At 40.4% G+C, this 23,850-nt stretch overlaps 1 protein-coding gene across 2 annotated transcripts in view; it reads right to left on the bottom strand.

Annotated features, from left to right (window-relative positions):
• Nucleotides 1-23,850, bottom strand: part of crppa (CDP-L-ribitol pyrophosphorylase A) — a 60,472-nt gene that overhangs the window by 7,775 nt on the left and 28,847 nt on the right. For both annotated transcript variants that reach the window (XM_084725786.1, XM_084725787.1), the window contains exons 7-9: nt 23,178-23,255; nt 22,883-22,975; nt 16,377-16,508 (exon numbers count right to left, since the gene is read on the bottom strand). In XM_084725786.1, coding sequence (XP_084581912.1) covers nt 16,377-16,508; nt 22,883-22,975; nt 23,178-23,255 — 303 coding nt within the window. The remainder of the gene's footprint in view (nt 1-16,376; nt 16,509-22,882; nt 22,976-23,177; nt 23,256-23,850) is intronic.

The following is a 23,850-nucleotide window of genomic DNA, read 5'->3' as shown; positions in this document are numbered from 1 at the left end:
GATGAAAACCACAAGTGGATTATTCTGATTGATAGGGCCATTTGAGCTAATAGGTGCTTCTCACCTGTTTATAGAGTAGAATTAATCTTCATGCGCTCCAAAGACAGACATTTCTTCTTGAGCCAAAGTCTAAGTGCAGTCGGGTGGAGGGTATTTCATTTTATTGTATTTTAAAAGTGCTTGTTTTTACGAGATTCACTTTACTATTATTAGACGTGAGGGAAACTCACTTTCCACTTCATAATGATTAACTGCCACAAATCCTCACTTAAAGGCTTTCCCAGCCAAAAGTATCATCATTTATTCACATTAGTGGACCGACTATCACCAGTAATGTATGCCATATTAAACGGGAACGCGACACATTTACATTTTGAAACCTAACACTTTTTTCCACTGACAGCAGAGCCTCTGCTACATCGATTACTGACACATCCAATCCCTTGGTGGCCCAGAGGGCATTTATATACTTTCACTTGACAGATTTCACGTTTAAAAATAGAGGCTGTTAGCAAACAATATGAACTGGTATCACGGGGAAAATACCACTGGATGTCGTCACAGATGGAGAGAGATGTGGGGATTTTAGGGATGTTCATGTGCCTCGTGCACCCAGAACCGAGACTCCATTCCGAGAGACAAGTCATATTACGAAATTAAGTGACAGCATTGTTTTAATGTACAAACAATTCAATATATAATCATTTGACTGGGCAGTAACTAAAAGCAGAATGTTTTCAATCACTCCCATGTGCACGAATGAACAAACACATGCAACAGCCTTGTTATTCCAAACTGCAACCACAAGTTTATGGAATGGAACTTCAATCATTAGCTTCTATTTTTGCTTACTGTTTAAAGGGAGGATTTTGACAAGCCGTGAGGCGACAGGTCTTTGAAACGCAAAGCAAAGGGGGGACGGGGAGGAGCTGGGGGGGAGAGGAAAGCAGCATCGGCGGACCACACAATAAGCAATCCTCAAACTCTCTCTACTCTTAAATGCCACAGTTGCAATCAACCTTTCCATCTGAGAGGAGCGCGCAGCAGCACTTCTGCCACACAAGACGAGCCTGCTTTGAAGCTTAAAGGTTTCAGGCAATTAGGACCTTTAACAGTGACAATTTGTATGCCTCTGTCATTTTCCCCGACATCCCCAGCCCCGAGGACTGCTGCTGCTGCTGCTGCTCCTGCTGCTGAGGGCTTCCACTTCTGTTCCCTTCATGAAATGCCAGGAGCGCTGGGTCCTAATTGAAAAACAGCTTATGGAAAAGCTTGGCACTCGGCCCGAGCCAAGAGAACTGGAAAGAGTTGTTAGAGTCACACCAGCTACCATAACTAAGGTGGCCAAGAGCATTTAGAGCGTTTTTATGACCTCTTTTCATCATCCTAACGTTTCACTGTCACTGTCTTTTTGCCTGTGACGTGAGGGTGCTACAGCACTAATAGTTGGAGCATCCACTTGAGGGCAGTATCATTACTTGCATTAAGGCCAGACGGCATTCTCCACTCTGGGAGTTTTAAAAGCTAAAACCACCACCTAATGTGAACTTCACTGAGCATTATTCTGACGTCTTTTTAATAGATGAAGTAACTTCTCAGAAAAACTCTCCCCAAATGACCTGCGTGTTGAATCCCAGTGATACAATAGAGCTAAAAACACCCAGAGCTTTGGTCTGAGAGAGGATAGAGTTTCAGGGTTTCTGACAGCTCGTCCCACTGTGGGTATTGTGGTCCTGCTGCCCTCACTCCCCTCTGTGTATCATTGAAGACAGCCAGTAGCTTGGGGCTAAACTGCGAAGAGAGAAGGGGGCAACAGGTCCAATTACTGGCAAGTCCAGAAGTCTGATTTGAATTTTTACAACAATACAGTCCTGTAGAGACCAATTTGATAGACGCAGAACGACTCCAAATCCTTCAGTAAATGTAGAAATACCACAGGGGGAATACACACCATTACAAGTCAAAGTAAAAGCATTTAAATCTTCTATTCCTTAACATCAAATTCCCCCCTTTTATGTTCCCTTAAGCAGCTTTAAGGTTGGAAAAAATCAAGGTTTGTTATTCCACCGTGTCTGACAGTGTCATATAGATTCTTTACCAGCTTGTTCCATTAAAGGTATACAGGAGAAATATTCCAACCCAAGACTCCACGTGTTTTTATGGCTGGAAATTTTCTAGATGTCTCGTCTCCTAAAACTTCAGTCTGACTTGTTTGGTATCTTTGGAAACGTTGGCTTCTCCACCGTAATTTGAAATAAAGATCTGTGGGATTGTAATGACTGAGCCACCAGCAGGTCAATGCGATTAAAATAAGAAGACAATCATAAATAAGTATTAGCAGCATAATATCCTCAAATTTTACAAGAAGGCCAAAAAGTATTCACTGTGGAGTGTCAAAGTTTTCCTGTTAGGAGAAAAACTTTTATTTATTTTTATTTCGTTTGGGGGGATTTCCATGGACTCAGATTGATTCAAACAAAAAGGAAGAAAAGATGAATGGAAAGGAAAAAAGAGTACCTCAGATCAGTCAGAGATTAAAAAAGTGTGTAAGTTTAATTCTGGTGCTTGGCTGAAACCTTTATTTATTTCAAGGTTTGGAGAGTCATGGACTGATCTGATATAAAGAACAGTGGATAAAAAAATACTCAAATCACTGGTTAAAGTAGAAATACAACAAGCTAAAATACTGCCAATAAAATGTCCTTTGCATTGTATTTACATTCCACAGTTCAGCCTGATACTTGATATCTTTTTAAATCTTTTGGTATCATTTTAGTTTGCAAAGACTGACCCACTGGTGTACGATTAATGGGATTAAAAAAGTAGAAATAAATAAGTACTAGAAGCAAAATATATCCTTAGATATCACAAGTAAAAGTACTAATCACAAGTGATGAAGTGTTCAGGTTTGGGGGATTTTTATTCATTCAAACGAGTTAAAGAAAGAAGAGAGGGAATAATTAAGAGAGAACATCTGAAAGAAATGGAGAAAACTGTATATAATTAAGTTTCGTACTTAGTTACTTTCTTAGTAATTATAAGAAGTACTCATTATGAAGTTTAGTTTTGTTGCTTGGTGAAAAGGTCAGAATGTAGAAAATAAGTACATAAATAAAAGATAATTCAGAATTGATTTTAAATACAATACTTCAGTAAACCTTGAGAACAGTACAAGACAAAGATGATCAACGATAAACTGAGATAAAATCAATCAAATGTGACCAACAATCCCGTCAAACTTTACTCAGACACTTGAATGTACATTAAACAGAGAAGAGAGAAAACCTCCACTTAGATCCAACCGGTTTTAATATTTACTGCTGGAATTTGGATCTAAATAACCTTCAGATTATACATCATGCTTAAACTGAAAGTTCAGCCGTAAAAATAAAATATTTGCTTGGATCCAACCTGAAAGACTGAGAGCTGAAGTTGACAAAGATGACAGTGACATAAGTATCATCTCATACTTCTTACAGATGAAATGCCTCCAGGGAATGTGTTTTATTGAATTTCGCCGTGTCGTTGCCTGAGTGTCTGCATTTTAGATACTCGTTCCCACTCTGCCTCACTTCATCTGAAAGGAGTTGTAATGTAGAAAAATGAATAAGTCTGTATCCCGCCCTACTTTTGTGCGGCTGTGAGTTCCCTCAGACTTTCCAGCCATTGAAAAAGCAAACTTTTGTATTGATAACTGCTTTTCAGACCCCATTGAGAGAACAATTGCTGCCACACAACTCTTTCACGGTACACTGGTAAAGCTCTTTCAACACAGGTTTCCAAAATATCCTGTCTAGGGGCGTCCATTGGGCAAACATGCAGTTTGTTAGTCACGTCTAATGTACAACTTCTCTTTTTGTGTACCCTCTTCAGAGAAGGCAAACCCTGCTAAGAATGGGACATCGAGGGGGTCTGTAGCTCCGCTGGATCCCCTCGGTGAGAACTTTTTCAACGAGCTCTGGTGAGAGATGACTTTGTTTGAATTCAACTCACCGAAAGACATACCTCAAAACAGTAAGCAGAACAATGAATCTTTAGTCGAGAAGGTATGAAAGCATGAAGGCGTGGGTGGGATTTATCAACAGGGACATACCAAATCCCACATGCAGTGAGAGAGGCCCAAGAACACACAGACACACACACACACACCCTGCACAGATGCCTCATTTACTTATCGCACCGTATCACTTACACCAAGCCGGGGAAGCCAAATACAGTGTATATCCCAGGCCATCTGAGGTCAGGTGCAGGTGCAGGAATATTTCATAAAACAGGACATTTATTACAACCTGGTTTTCAGCAGCACACATCCTGGCCAAGGCTTAGTGCCCTCACTTCCATCCTTAAGACAAGCACGAGATTGTAATCTCAGTAGGCCGTAAGCCAAACATACAAACATAGGTGCAACTCTGTATTTTTGTGCTGCTGTCAAAATATCTGTGTACCGCAGACTAAACATCAGGGGGATACAGCCGGCCATGTGGACTGACAGATGTAGTGTGAGAACAAGAAGGGACAGCACATGACTGTGAGATTCATTTGAGGGCATTAAATACAAGACCAGATTTAAGTTCTTGAATCCTACCTTGAAATCTGGTTATTTATAACTCCATAAACTTCCAAGTGGAGTTTTCATCAGAGCAGGAAATTTGATTTTAGCATTGGAGCACAAATCCAAAAACTTGCCAGTCGTTTTTACTTTTTTACCAGCTGAATGAACCTTTCAGCTGTTAGGGGGGACCTCCAAACAACTTGGTTGGCCATTACCTCCACTTGAGGTACCCTTTTAGTTCGTTTCAGTCTGGTTTAGTTTTCCAAAGTTTTTTGGAAAGTTAGGCCATGAACCAGCAAACAAAAGCTTGATTAATGGTGGTGCACTAAAAAGGCTTCAATGTGGCTACGGTGGCTAGATATACGCTTTAAAGCTGCACACAGTGGGCCACACTATAGCTGATTTTCACTTCCTCAAAAATGTAACTACTAAGGATATGTGCAATTAGTCAACTATACAATTATACACTGCCACCCTAGCTAGTCGGCAGCAGAAATACTAGTACTAGTACTAAACTATTTATTACAACAGCGATCAACTGTTGCCTCCAAGATGTTACACAATTGCCTGCCACTTGCCAGGGCTGCAGCTCCAGCAGACAGCAGCCCTCCTCTCCTCTAGCTGATGCCCAGATGTTGTTATCAGCAAAGTGGGACAGATGACAGCTCGTAAAACCAGGGTTGAATCTACAAGGAAATTAGTTGCCAGGATCCCAGTAACTACAAGTCCAGCCAACAGCAGTGGAGATACCGCATGCAGACCACAAGAGCTGCGTTTGCCTGCTTGTGTTTTGTCCAAGTTTCTGATGCTGGTGGAGATTTTACAACTGAAGAAAACATTAAGGAAGTTAGAAAAAGTCTCAGTTATCCTCTCCGTTTGAGTAGCACACCTCTAACAAAGTTAGATCTCCACTGCAAACCCTCTGCTCACTGCAATCACTGCTCTCTGTCGAAGTGAATCAATGAACACACACACTGATTGCACGCCAGTAGCCTCTTATTCAGTTATGAGACAAAGAAATAAAAGTTGCCTTCAAGTACATAACTGCCATTATATAAGCATGTGTGTAGCCCATCCTTGCTACATCACAAAATGAAGTGATACAGTTATTGTGGGGAATTTAATGAAAGCAGGACACGAGCCCAATCACATTGCAGGGGTTGTGTCAGCGGTTTAAATCCGGAGCTGAACTTTAAATCAAAACCCAGTAAACATAAAATCAAGGTCAGTGATTATTGTGTGGTGAGGATCGATGAGCTTCAACATGTGGCTGCTTTATGTTTTGGTGATTAATGATTATTTTCACTATTAATTAATCTGTCGACTATTTAAGCAATCATTGTTTGATCAATAAAACGTCAGAAAATGTTGAAAAATGTTGATCGGTGTTTCCTAAAGCCCAGGTTAATGTCCAAAAATGTCTCGTTTTGTTGACAACCCAGAGATATTCGGTAGTAGTAGATAGATAGTAGTAGTCTCCATAAATCATGGTCTTGAGCAGCCAGTAAGCATGATCACCTATTACTATGTATATGTTGATGCAGGTGTGGATCCAAATGTGGATTTAAAATTTGTCTATTAGCCTATAAAAAATATTTTTAATTGTTTAACCCTGGCATGCTGTTTGAGTGCTTTCTACTTTACCAAGCTGACTGGAGGAGCAGATAAATTTACCAGCCCTTGCTACACTCTTACCAGCATTTTGGGACATCTGGTGATATTTTCCCTTGTCTGAATACACTGTGTACTACTCTGCAGCTATTTTCCACCGCACCCAACCAGACAAGCATGTGTACCGAGAGGTCCCTGCAAATAAAAGCAAAAGCAGAGCAGGAAGGTGAGTGCCACAAAAACAATCTTTGATGAGGCCTGTTAAAGGAAGGTATAATCCCTGGAAGAAAACTCAAACCAGGACTACTGTGGGTGGTCAGAAACAGCTCAAAACCAAGTGGCAAAACAAACACTTGCATGTTTTGCCCTTCGTCTGAGTGATTGAATGTTTACAAACTAATTGTGAAGAGCTGGATTACATTAATCTTCCATAAGAACGTGCCGTGTGTTTGTAACACTAATTCTCTCATGGAATGTCATTTCCAAATTGTCTGGAAGAGTCTCCGTCAAGTCACATCAGCCCAAACAGCGCGCTTGCTGGTCTTTTTAATCTAAGAAATCAAAGCTGAGTAAACACCGCTTTGGTATGTCTAATTCCTTGAGCCAAACTCCAGCGGTCAAGTTTCACACATACCGACACACATCTGGAGCACTCTCGGCATGGAAGATCAAGCTTGATATCCTGCACATGTTGCGGCAGTGCAAGTCTCTCCCAAGGCTCTGACCCTAACACTCTACAAATACATCACTGTGGAGGGGAGCGATGCCCGGGCTTCTGTCTGTATGGAGATGTCAGGATTCCACAGAGGGAGCCAAGCGCTCTCATCCACATTTCCAGGGGGAACTTAGATAAAGTTTAAAGACATCATTGTCAGAACAAAGACAAGTACTTAGGCAAGCAGCGGGGGAAAACTGTGTAAAGGCGCAGGGGGTGGATACTGGACTTTTATTTTGACGTTAAGTGCAGTGAATCAAGAGGAAGCCTCGCCAGATCTGTCAGCTCTTCCAGAGAAGTTTGTTAGGGCAACCAAAAACAGATTTGAGAAATTCCACATTATTTCTTATCTGTGCTCCTTTTTGAAATTTCTTCATTAACTTGTCTGATGTTCATTCAGCTAAGCATCACTTCTAAAACAGCAACTGAAGTAATAGTTTTTTCCTCTTAACTTAAAATGTCTTCTCAGCTGTCAATCGACCTAGCTGAGCCAAAGAGTCTAATGCAAGGGATTTTAGTAATCACATCTGTCTCATAATGGAGACAGCTCTTCATTTTGAGAGGCTGGAATGATGATAGTCTCTCAGAGCCCATTAAAGGTTCCAACACTCTTTCATCACAGAAAATATAACACCACTCACTTATTCAACTGGGGACAATTGCTGGATTTGCTCAAAGAAAGGTCGGGAGTGTGCTGAGACAGCAGAGCCGGCCGCCATCCCTGATCTCCCTTGACCTTGCCAGGGTGCGAATGCATAGGTGTCACAGCAAGAGCCTCGGTTGCTTGTGTAGGGTTTCACCTGTCTGCCGTGTTGCACCTAAACAGGATAAGCTGCATATATGTCGCCTGACAGATGTTGTGTGAGAAAAAGTGCGGACAAAGACCTCTGGAGAAATCATTTTCCCTTGGCGCTTCATTTAGAAAATTCTCCAGGAGTGTGCGGTTCATTTTCAGGGGTTTAAACTAAAAGACCAGGTTTCACTTATGGAACTTTGCAGTGAAACCTGATTGTTTATGGCAGTATAAACCTTGGCTCACTTTAAGGTACTTTTTAGCCATGCTAGTTAGCTCTGTGGATGGCAATGTCACTAGGTCAGTCGGTTGGTCCACCACTTTGGTTCCAACTGAAATATATCAGCAATTATTTCCTTGACTGCTACAAAATGTTGTACAGACATTCATGGTCCCCAAAGAATGACCTATTTTGATGATCCGCTAACTTCATCAGGATAGCTAGCTGCAGATTTTTCACACAGCTGTGTAAAGTGTGTTTCTTTATGGACCCTGTTTTCCAGGTGACCGTGTTGTGGTTTAGGTAGCCAAATTTTACTACAGAAGATTTGTCTGACATCTTCTCCCAGAAAGCCATGACTTCTTCTCCTGTTTACTGCATTCACATTGTTGGTGTGTTTGAAGGGGTGGGGTGGGTGGAGAGGGGTGGCAGCCAGAAACAAAAATTTAAATCAGAAATAAGTAAAATTATTAGTTGCATTTGAAGCAAGAAGTTTGATATCCAGTCACAGTAATAATGTTCAACAAATCAGACAAGGGACAAGCAATTTAGTTATATATGCGCAGGTTGACCTAGACCTTAAAAAACTGGTCCTGAGACTGATCTCAAGTACTACAACACTAGCACCACCAGCAGGTCAAAGTTTTCAGTTGTATAGTGAAATATCTACAAGTCTACAGCAAGATTTGACACAAAAAGTGGCACATTCATGGGGTCTTTACCAAACAAACATCTGGAGAACAAGATTTATAGCGCAAGAAATCTCTGCAGCAGTACAGTACTTCATTTTAAAAAATTGCAGTTTCTTCAGTTTGGATATTGCACTTGGCCATATTGCAGTTGCAATAATATTTTGATTAATTGTTCAGCCCTAGTGTCAGATCTGTCGTGGGCTTCTGCACCAATTTCCTGCCACTGTTTGCTCTCGTGCAATGCTGTGCCTCCCCATTAAGACCGCTTGTTTATTCAGCAGAGGACAAATGTTGGATTTAGCCCGAGTAAAGTCGTGAGTGTGCCGAGACCACAGAGACGGTGATCTTCCCTGATCTCCCTTGACCCCGGTGAGGGTACAACTCCACGAGTGTCACAGCAAGAGCTTCACTGTGTCGTGTACGGTTTCACCTGTCTGCCTTTCAGACCTAGATCTGAACAGGTAGAGGAGAATAGACCTATAGAGTCCTCTCCTTTTCTTCCTCCCTCCCCTCCCTCTTCTCCTTTCTCTCCCTCTCTTTTCTTCCTGGCCGACTAATCTCTTCTCAGGTTTAGGATTCCCGGTCTGGGCCCTTTGAGGAGGAGGAAATATGGGGTTGGGTAAACATCAGGGCTCTCACTGCAGGGATTACAACACCCATATATCACTGTGACAACTCCCTTTTCAGTGGATGACAAGTCGCCAGGACCCTGTGCGAAGAGGGATCCAATGACACTTCCTATCGCCACTGCAGACACTGATAGCGTCACCGTTCTCACAACATCGTGTCAGTTTATGAGGATCCGGTGTCCACATATTCTCAGCCAACATCTTTAGATCGGTTTGAGGTTTTCACACATTGTCACACCTGATGTTTGGCTTGTGGGCATCGTCAGAGGGGTAACGAACACAAACGGAAAAAGACTCTCGAGAAGTGCTTTGATCACGTCCTCTCAGAGAGACCGCTGTTCATTGCCCGTGACTCCATTTCACTCTCTCCTCTTGATGAAGCAAAGTGGCATGCATGGCGACATGCTGCTGGATGCAGTGAGCCTCAGTGGTTGGGTGTTACTCTGAATCCTGTGAAACCATAGTCAGGCCTCGTTTGAGAAAACCCTCTTTTTTATCCAAGAAGACATCACTAAAGGTCAATGAGGTGGATCATTTTCCCAACCTCTCTGGGACGAACTCAGTTCCATGCGCTCATGCATTTTAACTGTCAGAGGTTAAAATTCAATTAACCAAATGGCCACACTTTTCCAAAGAGGTGGGTGCGTCCAATAATTCCTCAGAGAGATACATAACAAGAGGCTAGGGACAATTAAATGTTCTCCACAGTTATTCTTCTCACTGGTGTGCAGTTGACAACAAGCAGTCATGTCAGAGCAGAGAGTGAAATCATTCAGGGAGGAGCAAAGGGAAATCAGAGTTTATGGTGGATTATCTTTAACAAGGTTTTGTATAAAAAAAAAAAAAATTGAAAGATACACATAAGTATTGATGTCATAACTTGCTTAACTGTTGATGGCAGAAAATCGGAAAATGTCAAGACTTTGGCTCATAATTAAAACTTGAGTTTTCGATGTTTAGAAGAACTGCTAACAACTCAAATTACATTTAAAAACAGAGGCACAAGAATATGATATGTTTTAGGACATATGTTATTCATAAAATGTTTACAGGGTTCAAAATATTTATGATAATATTTAAGTATTGTATAGTGGGAGCATGTTTCGGTAATGATACTCCGAACTGTGCCGTTAAATCCAGAAAAGTAAACTTGTCTAAGTGCACAAATATTATTCTTAGTTTCAATAAGACACTTCCTGACACAAAGTGTCACTGACGCCAGGTTAAAAGCACATTTCTCATAATATTTGGTTCATTTTCTACATTGGCTGCCAGATCAGTTCAGGGACAGTTCAGATTATCTGAAGGGAGGCTGCACGAGGTGCTTCTGGATAGTCAGTGTAGTACCTACAGTAGATGGCGGTTACCACGCCCTCAGTTTGGAGAAGTGGAGTGGAGCAAAGACACAGAAGCTAAGCAATGTACTGCTGTGGAGAGGGTCAGCAACAAAACTTATTTTAGTCAACTTAAAAAGGACCACCTGCTTTAACTTTCACTGCTTTAACGTGCCATCAGAAAGCCTTTTTAGGAATCAACAATAAAGGTTGCCTACTTGCCTGAAGCAAGTTAGATGCAATGTCGAAAAAAAAAAAAAAAAGTGGTAAAAAACAACAACAACAACAACAAAAACCTGTTTGGATTGTCAATTAATCATTAAAGTGATTTTTTAAATACAAAAATGGCAGAAAATGCTGTTTTCAGCTTTTCAAATTTAGAGATTCTCTGCTTTTCTGTTTATTATATCAAACTGAGTATCTTTGGTTATGAACTGATAAAGACATTTAAAGAAATCACCTCAGAACACCAAAGTTGCTGGTCTGCCACTGCCTTGATCAGTTAGGTTTTTTTGCATTACTGTGTGACCATTAGTTAGGATTCATTGATTCACATGTGGCAAACTAATTTAAAACTTACAAAATAGATGAAATTGGCACGTTTCTCCTAGGAGTTAAAGTTTTGCTTTGTTTTTTTCAAACCTTTTCAAGCCAGAGAGGCAGAGCACTAATTCTCCTTTGTAGGAACTCCCTGGTGTATGCAGTTCCTCACATTCACACCCTGGAAGCCACCCAGTGCAACCACAGTCTGATCTGTTGGCCACTGAGCAGCTCCACTGCAGCAGTTTGGGGTTAAGTACCTTCCTCATGGGCACCCTAGCAGTGGTAATGGGGGAGAAAATCTGCAGTAGTAATTTGTACACACAGTTACAGTCACAGTTCAGATGTTCACAGATTATGGTTTTGGATTGTACATTGTTTTTTGTTTTTGTTTCGCCAGCTGTTGTTGCTGGTGAGAAAGACCTCAGCCATTTATCATAAAACTGATATTCACAAAACTGCAGCTAAGAAAAGTAACTCTTGGTTTAGCTTAAAATGGAGCGGCATTCAAGATTGTATCTATTCAACTGTGGTGGCTGCAGTGAGTTTGGTCCAGGTCAGAGTCAGAAAGTAAAAGTGTGAGCTCTCATTAGTTCAGTTTCAGTCAGAAAATCCTGGTGAACCATGGACCATCTCTCCTGCCCAGCTGCTGACAGTGAGGTGAGCCAAACAATCAGTCGCTGTGGAGGTCAGTATTGGAGGTTGTACCGCTGTCTGGTCCAAAGTAGTTTAGCCGACATCACTGGTGGTCAGCATTGGAGCTGAGAGCGTCTGAGCCGCCAACAGACACGAGTCATGCTGCCCCGGTCTGCACTGCTCTGTTTCCATCACACTTCTTTACTTTCATCACAGTTAGTTTTGTCTTCAGGTCATTTTGAGAGAAGTTTACAGCCTGAGACGCTGTTGCTCCTGCATCATCTCTGTGTACAGCGAGACAGCTCAAAAACAAAAAGTGCACTGATTCGACTAACAAAATGCTGGTTGGTTCTGCGTCTTCTTGACTGACGACTTGAATCATTGACTTTTAGGGGACAGACACTAAAGCTGCTTTGTGTATGAATGCAAAGAGTCACAAAACAGTCACATTCTCAAAATAGGAAGACACACAAAGTATTAATGTCATACCTTATGTTACTGTTGATGGAAAAATCTGAAAATGTTAAAATTTTGGCCAATAATTTTAACTTCTTATCTAGTTTATAAGAACTGCTGACAATTTAAATCACATTTGGACTCTTACCTGTAAACAGAGGGATGTGACTAGGATATGTATTAGGATATGTGTTATTCCACTGGTATCAGGTTTCGGTAACAGAACTCTAAACTTTTCTAACTGCACAAATATTCTTAGCTTTAATAAGACACTCCCTGACACAAAGCATCACTGATGCGAGGTTGAAAGCACATTTCTCACAATATTTACTCAGTTCAGTTTTCTACACTGGCTGTGTGATATTTAGAGGGATAGTTTGGATTATTTGATTTTATTTATGGATATTCAGTGTATTACCTACAGTAGCGGCTGGCTGATTTGGTGAAGCAGAGAGGACCACAAGCAAGGAAGCTTAGCTATGCATGACTGTGGACAGGGTCAGACTTATTTTTGCCAAGGAACACCAAAAACTCAACATCAATTTAAGTGCACGCTGTATTTAGAATATTTTCACCACTTTAACCTGCCATCAAACAGCCTTTTCAGGGCTCAACAATAAGGATTGCCCGAGGCAAGTAAAATGCAATTTGGGCTAGTAAATTTAGCAACTAACTTGTTAAATTTATTTGGCATTTTTCATTTCATTCCCAGTGGTGCTGAAGCCCACAAAGCATGAAAAGAGAGAAAAAGAAAAGAAAAAAGATCCCCACACCAAAAGAGCTCCCATATGAAAATTTATTAGCATGACGTTTCGAGCTGTACGCTCTTCCGCAGACTTTCATAGCTGAAGCCCACAAAGCCACAATCACACAAATAAAAGGAAAAAAAAACTAATCAGAATGCATTTATATTGGTAATCATTTGTTTTAATTCTCTGAAAATGTGGCTTTAAATAGTAAAGATGCATGTATGATATCAAAGTTTAGTATCTGATTAAGAATCCACAACGATCAGAGTGAAAATAAACGTTCATAACTATAAGAAAACCTGTTTTAAAAACAGCACAGTTTGCTGTTAAGATCATTTGTCAAGACTATGTGGGCGTGGCAGATCAATGTTTGATTGACAGCTCCAAACATGGGAGCCAAGCAATGTACCGCTGTATGTGTTTCAAGTTTGGATTAAAACTAATTTCTAATATTTTTTAGATGCTTACGATTATGTACATGAGACCCTCCATGACAGAGAGCTTACTGATTCAAGTTTCAAGAGGCTAAACACTGAAGCTAACGTTGTCTTATTATGAATTCAGTTACTGTTTACTGATACTAAGCGAACAGTCAAATGTCACAGGAAGGACAGCAGCACAACAAAATGTTTTCAGTCTGTTTCCCTTACAAAAATATTTTGAGTCTTTCAAATAGGAAAATTTGAGCCTCTCTGCAGGGAACAGAAAATGTAATCCAGGCTGTTTTGTCGTGGGGAAAGCACAACATCTCATCCTTCATGTGACCGAGCTGAAAATCATCCTCTGCATGTTGACAATGCTGAGTTTTATGACAAAGAATCATGAGTTGTTATATAATCGCTCATATAAACACAGTACCATCTCAAATGTTTATGGGTTTTCATGTTTTAATTAAAGCATTAAACACTGAGGGCAGAAACAAACCAGAAGAAAAAAATGCATTTTTAAGGACTGCTAAGTAAAATGAACCATCTGCACAGATTTAATGTATCTTCCACTAATCAGATTGATTACCTAAAAACGCTCACTATGTGTGCTTTATTGCCTACTGTCAGGCTTTTTTATTAAAGCCAAAGAAATAAAACAAACTTAAAATTGTGAGTGATATTTATATATTCTGTACGTCTGACAGAGGAAGTGTTGGCAGGCATCTCGACAAATATGAATAAGGCCATCTGGGAAGAATTATCCTCATTGTAACAAAAAACTAACAGTGATTTATATATTCTGTACACCGCTGTTCCACTATCTCATAACGATAAGCATTTTATCATAGTGAAACACACATTACCTCCATCCACTCCTTTACTCTTTTCTCTGTTCTCTCAGAGGAGTTGAGGCAGAATGACTAATTAACAGCATTAGTCTCCATAATTCAGGGGAAAACCATGATGTCCAACATCCGATAGCGGAATCAAACTCATATGTGGGCCAGCAGCGTATTGCATTCCTCACTATCAAGAATACATAGCATCTCGTTTTAATTAGGCGGCACTGTGACGTCAAATCACTGACCGCAGAAGCAGGGCCTTCCTCTTCAACTCATCGCTCACGTTTTCTTTTTTTTTTTTCATGAGCGCATAAACCCGACCTGCTCAAACATCCCGTTGCCTGAGGCATGCAGGCTTTAAAAAAAAAAAAAGATTTGTGAAGTGGCTCGGCTGCCAAGAAACTTCATTTATCACGCTGCAGCAGTCAGTCATGTACATAAATCATGATGGATGTCATATTTAAGGCCAACAATGCCATGAATATTCAGCATTTGTCTTAGCTTTGCCCCACACATCTGGCCCAAAAGTTGTGATTTGACTTGACGGCTTTGGTAGCATGACTCCTGACACTTCTCACTGTGCTGGATGAATAATTCCACCTTATATAATCCTATAATTACTGAGCAGTCAGTTAAGGATTTCAGGTCAGCCGCATACACCCTGATGACTCCAGTGCACACTTGGCGGCCTCGTAGTCGGTTTCCATAACAGACAGCTTAAAGGAGTAACGTGTAAGTTATGGCCGGAATTTAAATTCACAACAATCCAAAAATGGACTAACATTTTCAAAAGAATGTAAAGAAGTAACCCTTGTGGTACAGACATTTATGTAATGTTTTGCTGATATATCTTTGTGCCTCAAGAGGCGACTTTCTGATTCCCCTGTAGTTTTAGCCTGAAGATGTATGCAAGCAGCGAGGTTGCTACTTTCACAATCTCTCTTAGTAGTCTAATAAAGGGTTAGGCTTAGGGTTTAATGCCAACGAAGGGGGGTGCCTGGGTAACTCAGTTGGTAGAGCGTGCACCCCGTGTATGGAGGCTGTGAGTCCTCTGCAGCAGCCGTGGTTTTGACTCCCGCTCACGGCCCTTTGCTGTGTGTCATTCCCTCACTCGCTCTACCTATTTCCTGTCATATCTTCACCAGTCCTATCAATTAAAGGCATAAAAAGCCAAAATACATTTTAAAAAATGCCAAGAAAGGAAATATCGGCACACTTATTGTCTGTAATAAACCACATACCTTCTCAATTCAAGTTTCTCTCCTTTACTGAACTAAAACAATGTTGTTCGTAAACACAATTCAAACTTGACAGAAACAAAAGTCTCACCAGCTCGACTGGTTTGGTTGAAAGTAAATCCTTAATCTATAGCGTTAGATGTGACAATATCTCGATATCTCTCTGAATGCCGAGCTTCCTCTTGCTCCTGTCCCTGCCTGACATCTTCATCGCTCCCAGTCCTGGATGGAGCTGTTGTAAATAATCTCCGTACAGTATTCCCTGTCCTCAGTCCCTGTGTTCAATCCTGGTTTGGCCGTGTTCCACAAGAGGCTGCTGTGCCTGGTTCCACCGGTGTTCTGAACTGCAGGTCTGGTGAGGGCCTCTAGCAGCACGACTAAATGAGCTAAGGGCAGCTAGTAGGCAAGCTACAGATACAGGTACAGCAGAAACTGTGATATGCTGCTCCTTATGTGTTTGGAGTCACCTTCACCAGAAGGTAACTCACACGTTACTGCTTTAACCATTGAGGTTCAGCCTGCACATGCAGTGGTTGAGCTGCACGATGCTTTTTAGACCTCTGCGTCCTTTTCATCTTTCTGACATTCAGGTGAAACAACGCTTCACAACACACATGGCGGAAGGTGAAAAGTTGACATCCTGCCCTCTCAATCACATTGGCGGGTGCGCAATTGTTCTCGCTCGCATCATAAAAAAAAGTCACGCTTGTCTGAGAGCGCGCACACACTCACACATAAAAACGTGTGATAAAAGACAGCAACCTTGCCTGAAGCATAAAAGCATGACAAGACATTGGAACAAAACACTTATGAGACATTTCCCATTCTGTTTTGTTTGGCCTCTCTTAAACATTCACATCCACAGCACAGGAACTCTGAGCTCACTTCAGGAAGAAATAAAAGAAAAACATGAAGAAGATGGGGAAAGACGAAGAGCTTACCTTTGACTGATGAAGCTGGATGCCGTAGAGGAGAATATTTCGGAGCGTGGCTGCTGAGGCCAGGTCCATGATAGCTGCTGGCTCCTCTGCTCTCCCGCTGATGGACAGCTCATCCGAAGCGCTCAAATGCACCTATCAAAACAAAGGCCACCGCGCCCAATCAGAAAATGCTTGCCAAAAGTGAGGATCTCTTACCAGAACAGCAATTATGCCCCTTTTTGGGAGCAATTATGGCTCATTGTTCAAGCAGTCGTTTAAACATGTTGCAACTCTATAGGCCTGTTTATTTAAGGTTGTGTTCAGAAAAGACTTGAGCTCTGGCGTGCTGAGAGTAAACAGAGGTTGGTTGATACACAGTCCTGTCTGAGGATATAATGATTCCCTAATTCAGTTGTAAATCTTTGGGGCCTCTGGGGTTTATTTTCTCCAATTAGAGGAGCATAATCCAGACACATCGGTTCACATTACTGTGTCATCCTGTGACATCTAAAGCTCAGCCGATTTCCATAACCGACCCACTGACAGAAACCTAACTCGAGATTTATTCACCGCAATTATTTTGTCATATCCTTAAAGACCGTAGCAATGAGATGCAATCGTCAGGAGAATCATTTCAAATGTGTCAAGACATCTGCTCTAAACGTGCAATTATTACACTTAGACTGTAATACATCAATCAGATGCTCGCTGTCATCAGGTGAGGTTCAATTCGAAGATTCAGCACATTAGCAGCTGTTAAACCTCCAGGCCAATAAAACACTGATGCCACAACGATGTTTGTGCAGACATCATGAATAACTGAGTTCCAAAATACAAACTGACACACATGCACAAGGACAACAACATGAATTAATCAAAAACATATGCACTAACCTTCTTAAAAAGCCAAAAGGTTAAGTGAGGACGAATGTTTTATTTTAGTTAAGGTTATACATATTAATATCTTCAAATTACCCACTAAAACCACTCGTATTTACTTTTGGCCACTGGGCAGGTTTAGTGGGATGATTTAAATGGGAGATATACTCTTGTCAAAACTATGAAAAATAAAAACTACTGTACTTTGTACTGAGTAAAGTGCATTTTTGGCCATTTATAACGTTCACAAGACATTTATACTTACACTACTGCAGAAAATATTACCTAATATGACCTTTAAGCATCAGCTGTCAGTGTTTGGTTTTGTGGTCTTAGTTCCTCATAAGGAGAGAGTGGTGGCTTTTTTACAGCCTCACCAGAAATAGACAGTAGAGGAGGAAAGATAACAAACTCCCCTTCACCAGTAGCCTCAAAAGACTAAAATGAAATACACAAGACATGTTTTGTTCTTTGATTAGAGATGAGTCTTACATTATGTGCCCCCTGATTTTTACAAAGTGACTGACTTTTCTTGAAATGCACTGATTCAAGTAGCAGAAGATCATGCAGGACAACATGACAAGGGGTCCCGTGCGTAAGATTTACACTGATTTCTTGGACCCATTCAGCAGAAATTGAATATAATATTCATAAGTATGTTTTCATGAGAGAATAATCACCTGAAAATGAGAATTGCTCTGTTGCAATGCCATGTTGCACCGCCATGTTTCTATAGTAGCCTAGAATGGACAAACCAACTGGCTCTATATACAACCTTTTGATTTTCATGGCCACTGTAGATTCTTTCATACACTTGTAAATGGAAAGTGACACATGGCAACTTCAATCTTTAAGTTCACCATTAGATACCACTAAATCCTACATGTATAATTTGAAACAAGACTTTTAATTTTAATGGATAAAGAAAGTGGCAGCATCCATGATCAGCAGATGAGGTGGACTATCTGAACATCGCTGTAAGCCTTAGTTTATCTTTATGTTTGATGCAGTGTCCCTGCACATGTCAAAGTGATGTCATCACACCTCTCACAATCAGTGTTACCTTCCAAGGATGTAATTCAGGACTACTGGCACCTGTTCATTTTGAAAGCGCAATGGACAACGGAGAACTCCATCACTCAACCAAAGGTGTAAACTCATCACTCAGTCAGTCGCAGACTTCCTTGTTTTAAGTGCTTTGCTGCAGTCCAGCCAAAAATACAGCTGAACACTTAGTTTGACTGATGATGCAAAACACTGAATTAACAAATAATTGAGGACAAAAAGAGAGAAAAAAAGAGAGAAAGCATTCTCTGCCGTGATTATGTAAGAAAAATATCTACTACAGTAAAAAGTAATCACAGATTTACAACACCTAACCTGGTAATATCAACAACAAGAGGTTCATTCTTTGCTCGAGGCCATAACATTTCGCTTTCATAGACAGTTTGAAACAGTGACCTCCATCAACCAGCCTGCTTCTCTGCCCTCGAGGCCACCGTCTTTACTTCAAACTCAATAATCTCCACTGATCACTGCCATGTGATCACAACTGTGAGAAATAACAGGGTACGTGTTCAATCCAACAACAATCCCCTGCAAAAAAAAAACAAAAAGGTTAACAAAAAAACACTGGTGCTGAACTAAACCTCATCACTTACAGCCGTGAAATTCAGCGGCTGCTTCACGTTTCTCGTAGTCACAACTTCCCAGTTCACACACATTCAAACGTGACCATGAAATCCGGTTAGACAAGGAGGCAAAAGTAAACCTTGTGTGATCCGTTATAGTAATGGATTGTTTTCCTTTTTGAAAATCCACTTTACTTTGATAAAGTTAATTCTGTTTAATTTAGATACAATCTACAACATGCATTGAAGAAATTTGTGGGGCTGCAACTAAGGATTAATTATATTAGTGGTTTATTGATTATTTGAAAAAAGTACATTTAGGAAAGAAACGGATCATTTATTAGTCTAATATCTTATCATTCAAAGAAAGGCAGCAAATCACCACATTTGAGAATCCAGAATTAGCAGCTTTTTAGGATTTTTGTTTGATAAATGACTAATGACTGATTATCACAGTTCCAATTCAATCAAAATATTTGACTCATTTGTTTTAACTTTAAGTAATTTTACAGATATTAATAAAGCAGAACAGAACAAAATAGAGTAAAATAGAGAAGTTTAAAGTAAAATATAATAGAGCAGAATAGTAAAAGGTACAACAGAGTACAGTAGACTTGCGTAAAGTACAGTAGAGTAGTATAGACCGAATCACCGTGATGTTGCCATAACAACAACAGTCACTTCTGCGTAAACAACTGGCTGCTGATTTGAACTGCGGTGATATTCAAAATCGGCAAAAATGTTTATTTGTTTTATCATTTACAGCTGTAAATGTACATAATGTTTAAAGATAGTTGAGCACAGTGGTCCAGCCCGTAAGATATTTCTTCTGTGCTTATTTTTTTGTAATTTTTTGCTTTGATAAACAATGAGTGACATCTCACTGCAGGTGAGACTAACTCAGCCTTGAAGTATTTCTAAAACTGGAGCTACCCAGGCAGGACTCTCCCTGTTGTGTCCTCACATGGTTTATTTCTTATAACCAGCTGAAATGTCTATTCAACAAAAAAAAAAAATATTTTCTGAACATTTTAGCCAACACTAGCTAGCAAGTTTTGTTGGTTCATTTCTTCACATACAAGCTCTTCTGAATCTGTGCAGTCACTCACTCGCAAGGACCGTGAATGTTACTCGAAAAAGTTCACATTAACCGCTCACTCAATGGATGAACAATCTTTCTACAACTGCTATAGGGTTGGGTGTTTAGACAAATATATTGACAAGGGTGACTCCGTTGCTGGTAACTTTTCTGGAGGACATTTTTGTCATTCTAGCTAATTTAATCGTCTGCAGAGTAACAGACATTGCTGTGTGCTGGCCTGACTCAGGACGGTGCACCTGGCCTGGAGGATGACAGCCTGTTGGTCAAGTGAAAAGACTGGACAAGTCGATTTTGGTGAATTTTATTTTGTTTCTATCAAGTTTAAATGAAGTGTGTTTTAAGGGGATGCTGAGGCAGTTAAAACTCATCTTAGTTTGGTAAGAAGCCTGAATTCAGAGGGTGATCAGTGGTATTTTTATGTTTAATAAGGAAAATCAGTGTGACAATATTTCCTTTCTTTACTCTTTGTCATGGCTCACACACATCTCCCAGCCTTCGTCTTGCCACGTTTAACCATAGTCGTCTTCTTCTCTTTTTTTGACCGGCAGTGGCAGCTTATATGTGATAAAACGTCACTTTTTAGTCATTACTTCTATGATTCTGGTACACAAATCAGAGCAAGATGACATTTATCCAGTTTTGCCTGCAGCTAACGCCGTGGCGCATTCATGACATCAGCCTAAAAAGGGTCTATAAATAGCAACATGAAAAAAGAAAATGTTAAACATGTTGCTGCCAATAAACTGTACGTATGTGACGCAGGGGTTTTCTATCCAGACACTGTGAGCAAACACTGCAATCAGACCAGAACAGAACAGTATAATGAAATAAAGTTCTATAGAACAGAGTGGAGTAGAGTGCAATAGAAAACAACAGAGCAGAATAGAGTACAATAAGTACAATAAAGTAGAGTAGAATATATGGGAGAAAAATATAGTGGAACAGAAAATAAAAGAACAAAATAGAATATATTAGACTAGAATGTAAACATGTTGACAGTGGGAATTGTGGCAACTCTGACATGCTTTTGTTCTGGTGTGGCAGAGAGTCAATCCCTCTAAAACCCAGCTTCAGACTGTGTGTTTACGTGTTTAAGAGTGTGTGTGTGTTCCTGTCTTTATTGAAAACGTAGTACAACTCACAGAAATAAGAGCAGGAGCTTCAGCGGAGTAATGCTGCGTGACGTCTGCAGTGATTGAGACTTGTCGGCCTCTACAGGTTTATTTCTCTCCGATTACCTGGAATTGTTTTGGCACTTGCTCTGTGTGCTAGTTGAAGAGGTCAATTTTCCAAATTAAAAGAGGGTAAACAGGCCTTTTCTGCAAATATTTAAACGTTTCTTGGAGCAGATTTGAGCAGTTTGTTTAAGGGTTTTCTTTCTGTGAGCTCTCAGGTCAGTGTTACTCTGTTAGTGCTGGACTTTCGGGTGTTTGAATCGAACAGTAAGCGAGGCGGAGCTGCAGCGCTCTCCTGGGAGGTGTAGGGTTTCCACACAGCTACAGAGCTCATCAAGGTACCCGAGGTGGACTTCAGGTGATGCTTTTACAAGTGGGGAAAAAAAAGGAAAAGGTTTGGCTTGACCTGTGGTACATGTATCTCACAGAAACTGAATCTGTCCTGTGCCAGATGTCTGTATTCATGAGCATGTAAAGAAAAGTTCATTCAAAGTGTGGGAAATGATACTGAGGCATGTTCAACTTCCAAAACACACAGACCTACAGAAACTCTTTATACACTGACTGACTCCTGAGCAGAATTTCAGTGAGACTCAAGTTCTGAAAAAACCTGACACAGGCTCTTCAATCACTGCAAACATTTAGGAGGCATCCCAGTTTGTGTTTTTAACATTGTAGCTTTTGTCTGGCTTTTACAAATTCAAAATATTAATTTTCTCCCTGTAACTCTGCATGTTAGAGTTGCTGTGCAGTTAATACATGATAACTCCTGTAACTCCTGTTGTTTAACAGGAGTCTAACAGTAAGAAAACTGCCAACGTCAAGGATAATTTATTAACTGATAATGCTAAACATTGTCTGAAAAACTATTGTGTATATTAAGGAGGCGCTTGACGCCATTAGTCACATTCTTCAATAACCATATTGTATTATAAATGCAGCTGAAATGTGTGGCACTTTGTGCTCTGCATTGTGAACATTACACATTATCCTAAAAAACATGACAACTCACTAAATGTATCAGTTTTTCAGATCAAGCAGAATCTGCAGGTAAACAGCATCTTTTACCCACAGCTTACATTAACTCCTACACAGTGTGGCTAATGTCAGCAGTGCTAGCACCTGCTCTCCTTGCAGGTTCATGTCCACATGCCAGTCAAGTGGTTATATTCCAGTCTATTCTAATGCAACCTTATTTTCATTTTCTTGATCAAAACACTGCAAAACTGTTCTGTTTTTACCAGGTGTTATCTGTTCAACAACAACAACAACATCCAGACCATATGGGCATTAGCGAGGGGAGAGGGAGGCTGCTGTCTGACAGGGTTACAGTCCAGCTAGTTAACCAGTGTGGCACATTCTTAAACAACAGTTTAACTGACAATTATATCTGGTGCTGACTAGCGAGGGTGGCGACATTTATTTGTTTAGTTGACTAATCGCGCACATCCCTAGTTTTGAGTGAAACCAAAAACTCTTGGATGGATTATAATAATATTTAGTAAAGATAACATGTAACCCTTCTGAATTAAGTATAGTTCTTCAGGCCGAGCCATAAGCTCAGCCTAAGTGTCATCATTAATTAAAAACTGCTTGATACTACAAAACTAATACACCAATACAATTAGCTCAAAGAAAAGCTGTGCCTACCTACGGACTCAAGGACATACTAGCATGGCTACAGACTCTTTTTTGTCCTATTTGTAAAATCATGGCTGCAGAATTCATGTGTGAACTCACCCAAACGATGACCAGTGGGTAAAGAAGAGCTCTATTCGCTGCCTCCAAATCCCTCAGCAAAGCCTCCACTTCAGACAGACAAGACCGATCGACCTGGAGACCAAGGAAACCAAAAACTAGATAAGAACTTTTCGGCTAGGATGGAATTTTTCTCCATGATGAGCAGCAAGATAACAAGTATGCCACAAGCTGTTAATCTAAAATCTACACACTTCCTCAGCCAAAACAGATCATGAATATTTACACGGGCATGTTTTCATTTTGTCAGAAAAGTTGTAGCTAAATAGGAACTTACAGAAACCTGGATGAAGTTCCAGTTGTTTAATAGATACCTGGTGTTTTCTCCCATCAGATCTGGGATGACATCCAGCTCCTGTAAGACAGAGATAAAGTGATGTTAAATATTCAGTTCTGCTTGTTTCAGGATGCTGAGTGGTAACAGTTAAAGCAAGTGCTGCAGTACCAGGGTCCTCATGTAGCTGATGTTGAGTGACTGATTGACTTCAGTGCTCAAAGGTCAAGAGGCTTCTGGTTTTTGTTTCAGCCACTTCTTCAGTCATTTAGTGTGATTCTATAAACCACCTGTTTTCCTGCCCTGAATGATTTTATGATTACAGAAAGGAGATTAAAAATATATCTAAATACACTCAGGGAGTATGCAACTGAGTGGCTCATTTCCATCAACTGTAATCAGAAGCTTATTAGAACAAATGGAAGGGATTAAAAAAAGAAACCATTTCTGGGCTCCTTTATACTTCTCAACTGGCAGGAAAATTCTGTCATATGCAAAAGCCGGGGACAGCGATCAGACACAAGCCAACTTAAATTTCATTACGCTGCAAATTGAGTCAAAGTCCAACTACAGCCAAGAATCGTAAAAGCTTTTTTGCTCAGAGGACCAGGACATTTAGGTCCTGATCTTTCCATTCAGTTTTGGCCTTGGCACACCACTGACACATGAGGCAACC

The sequence above is a fragment of the Lutjanus erythropterus genome, chromosome 9 (genome assembly GCF_056507025.1).
Source record: "Lutjanus erythropterus isolate fLutEry1 chromosome 9, fLutEry1.hap2, whole genome shotgun sequence".
Classification (NCBI taxonomy): domain Eukaryota; kingdom Metazoa; phylum Chordata; class Actinopteri; order Lutjaniformes; family Lutjanidae; genus Lutjanus; species Lutjanus erythropterus.
The sequence above is the reverse complement of the archived record's forward strand: the minus strand, read 5'-3'. Positions and strand labels throughout refer to the sequence as shown.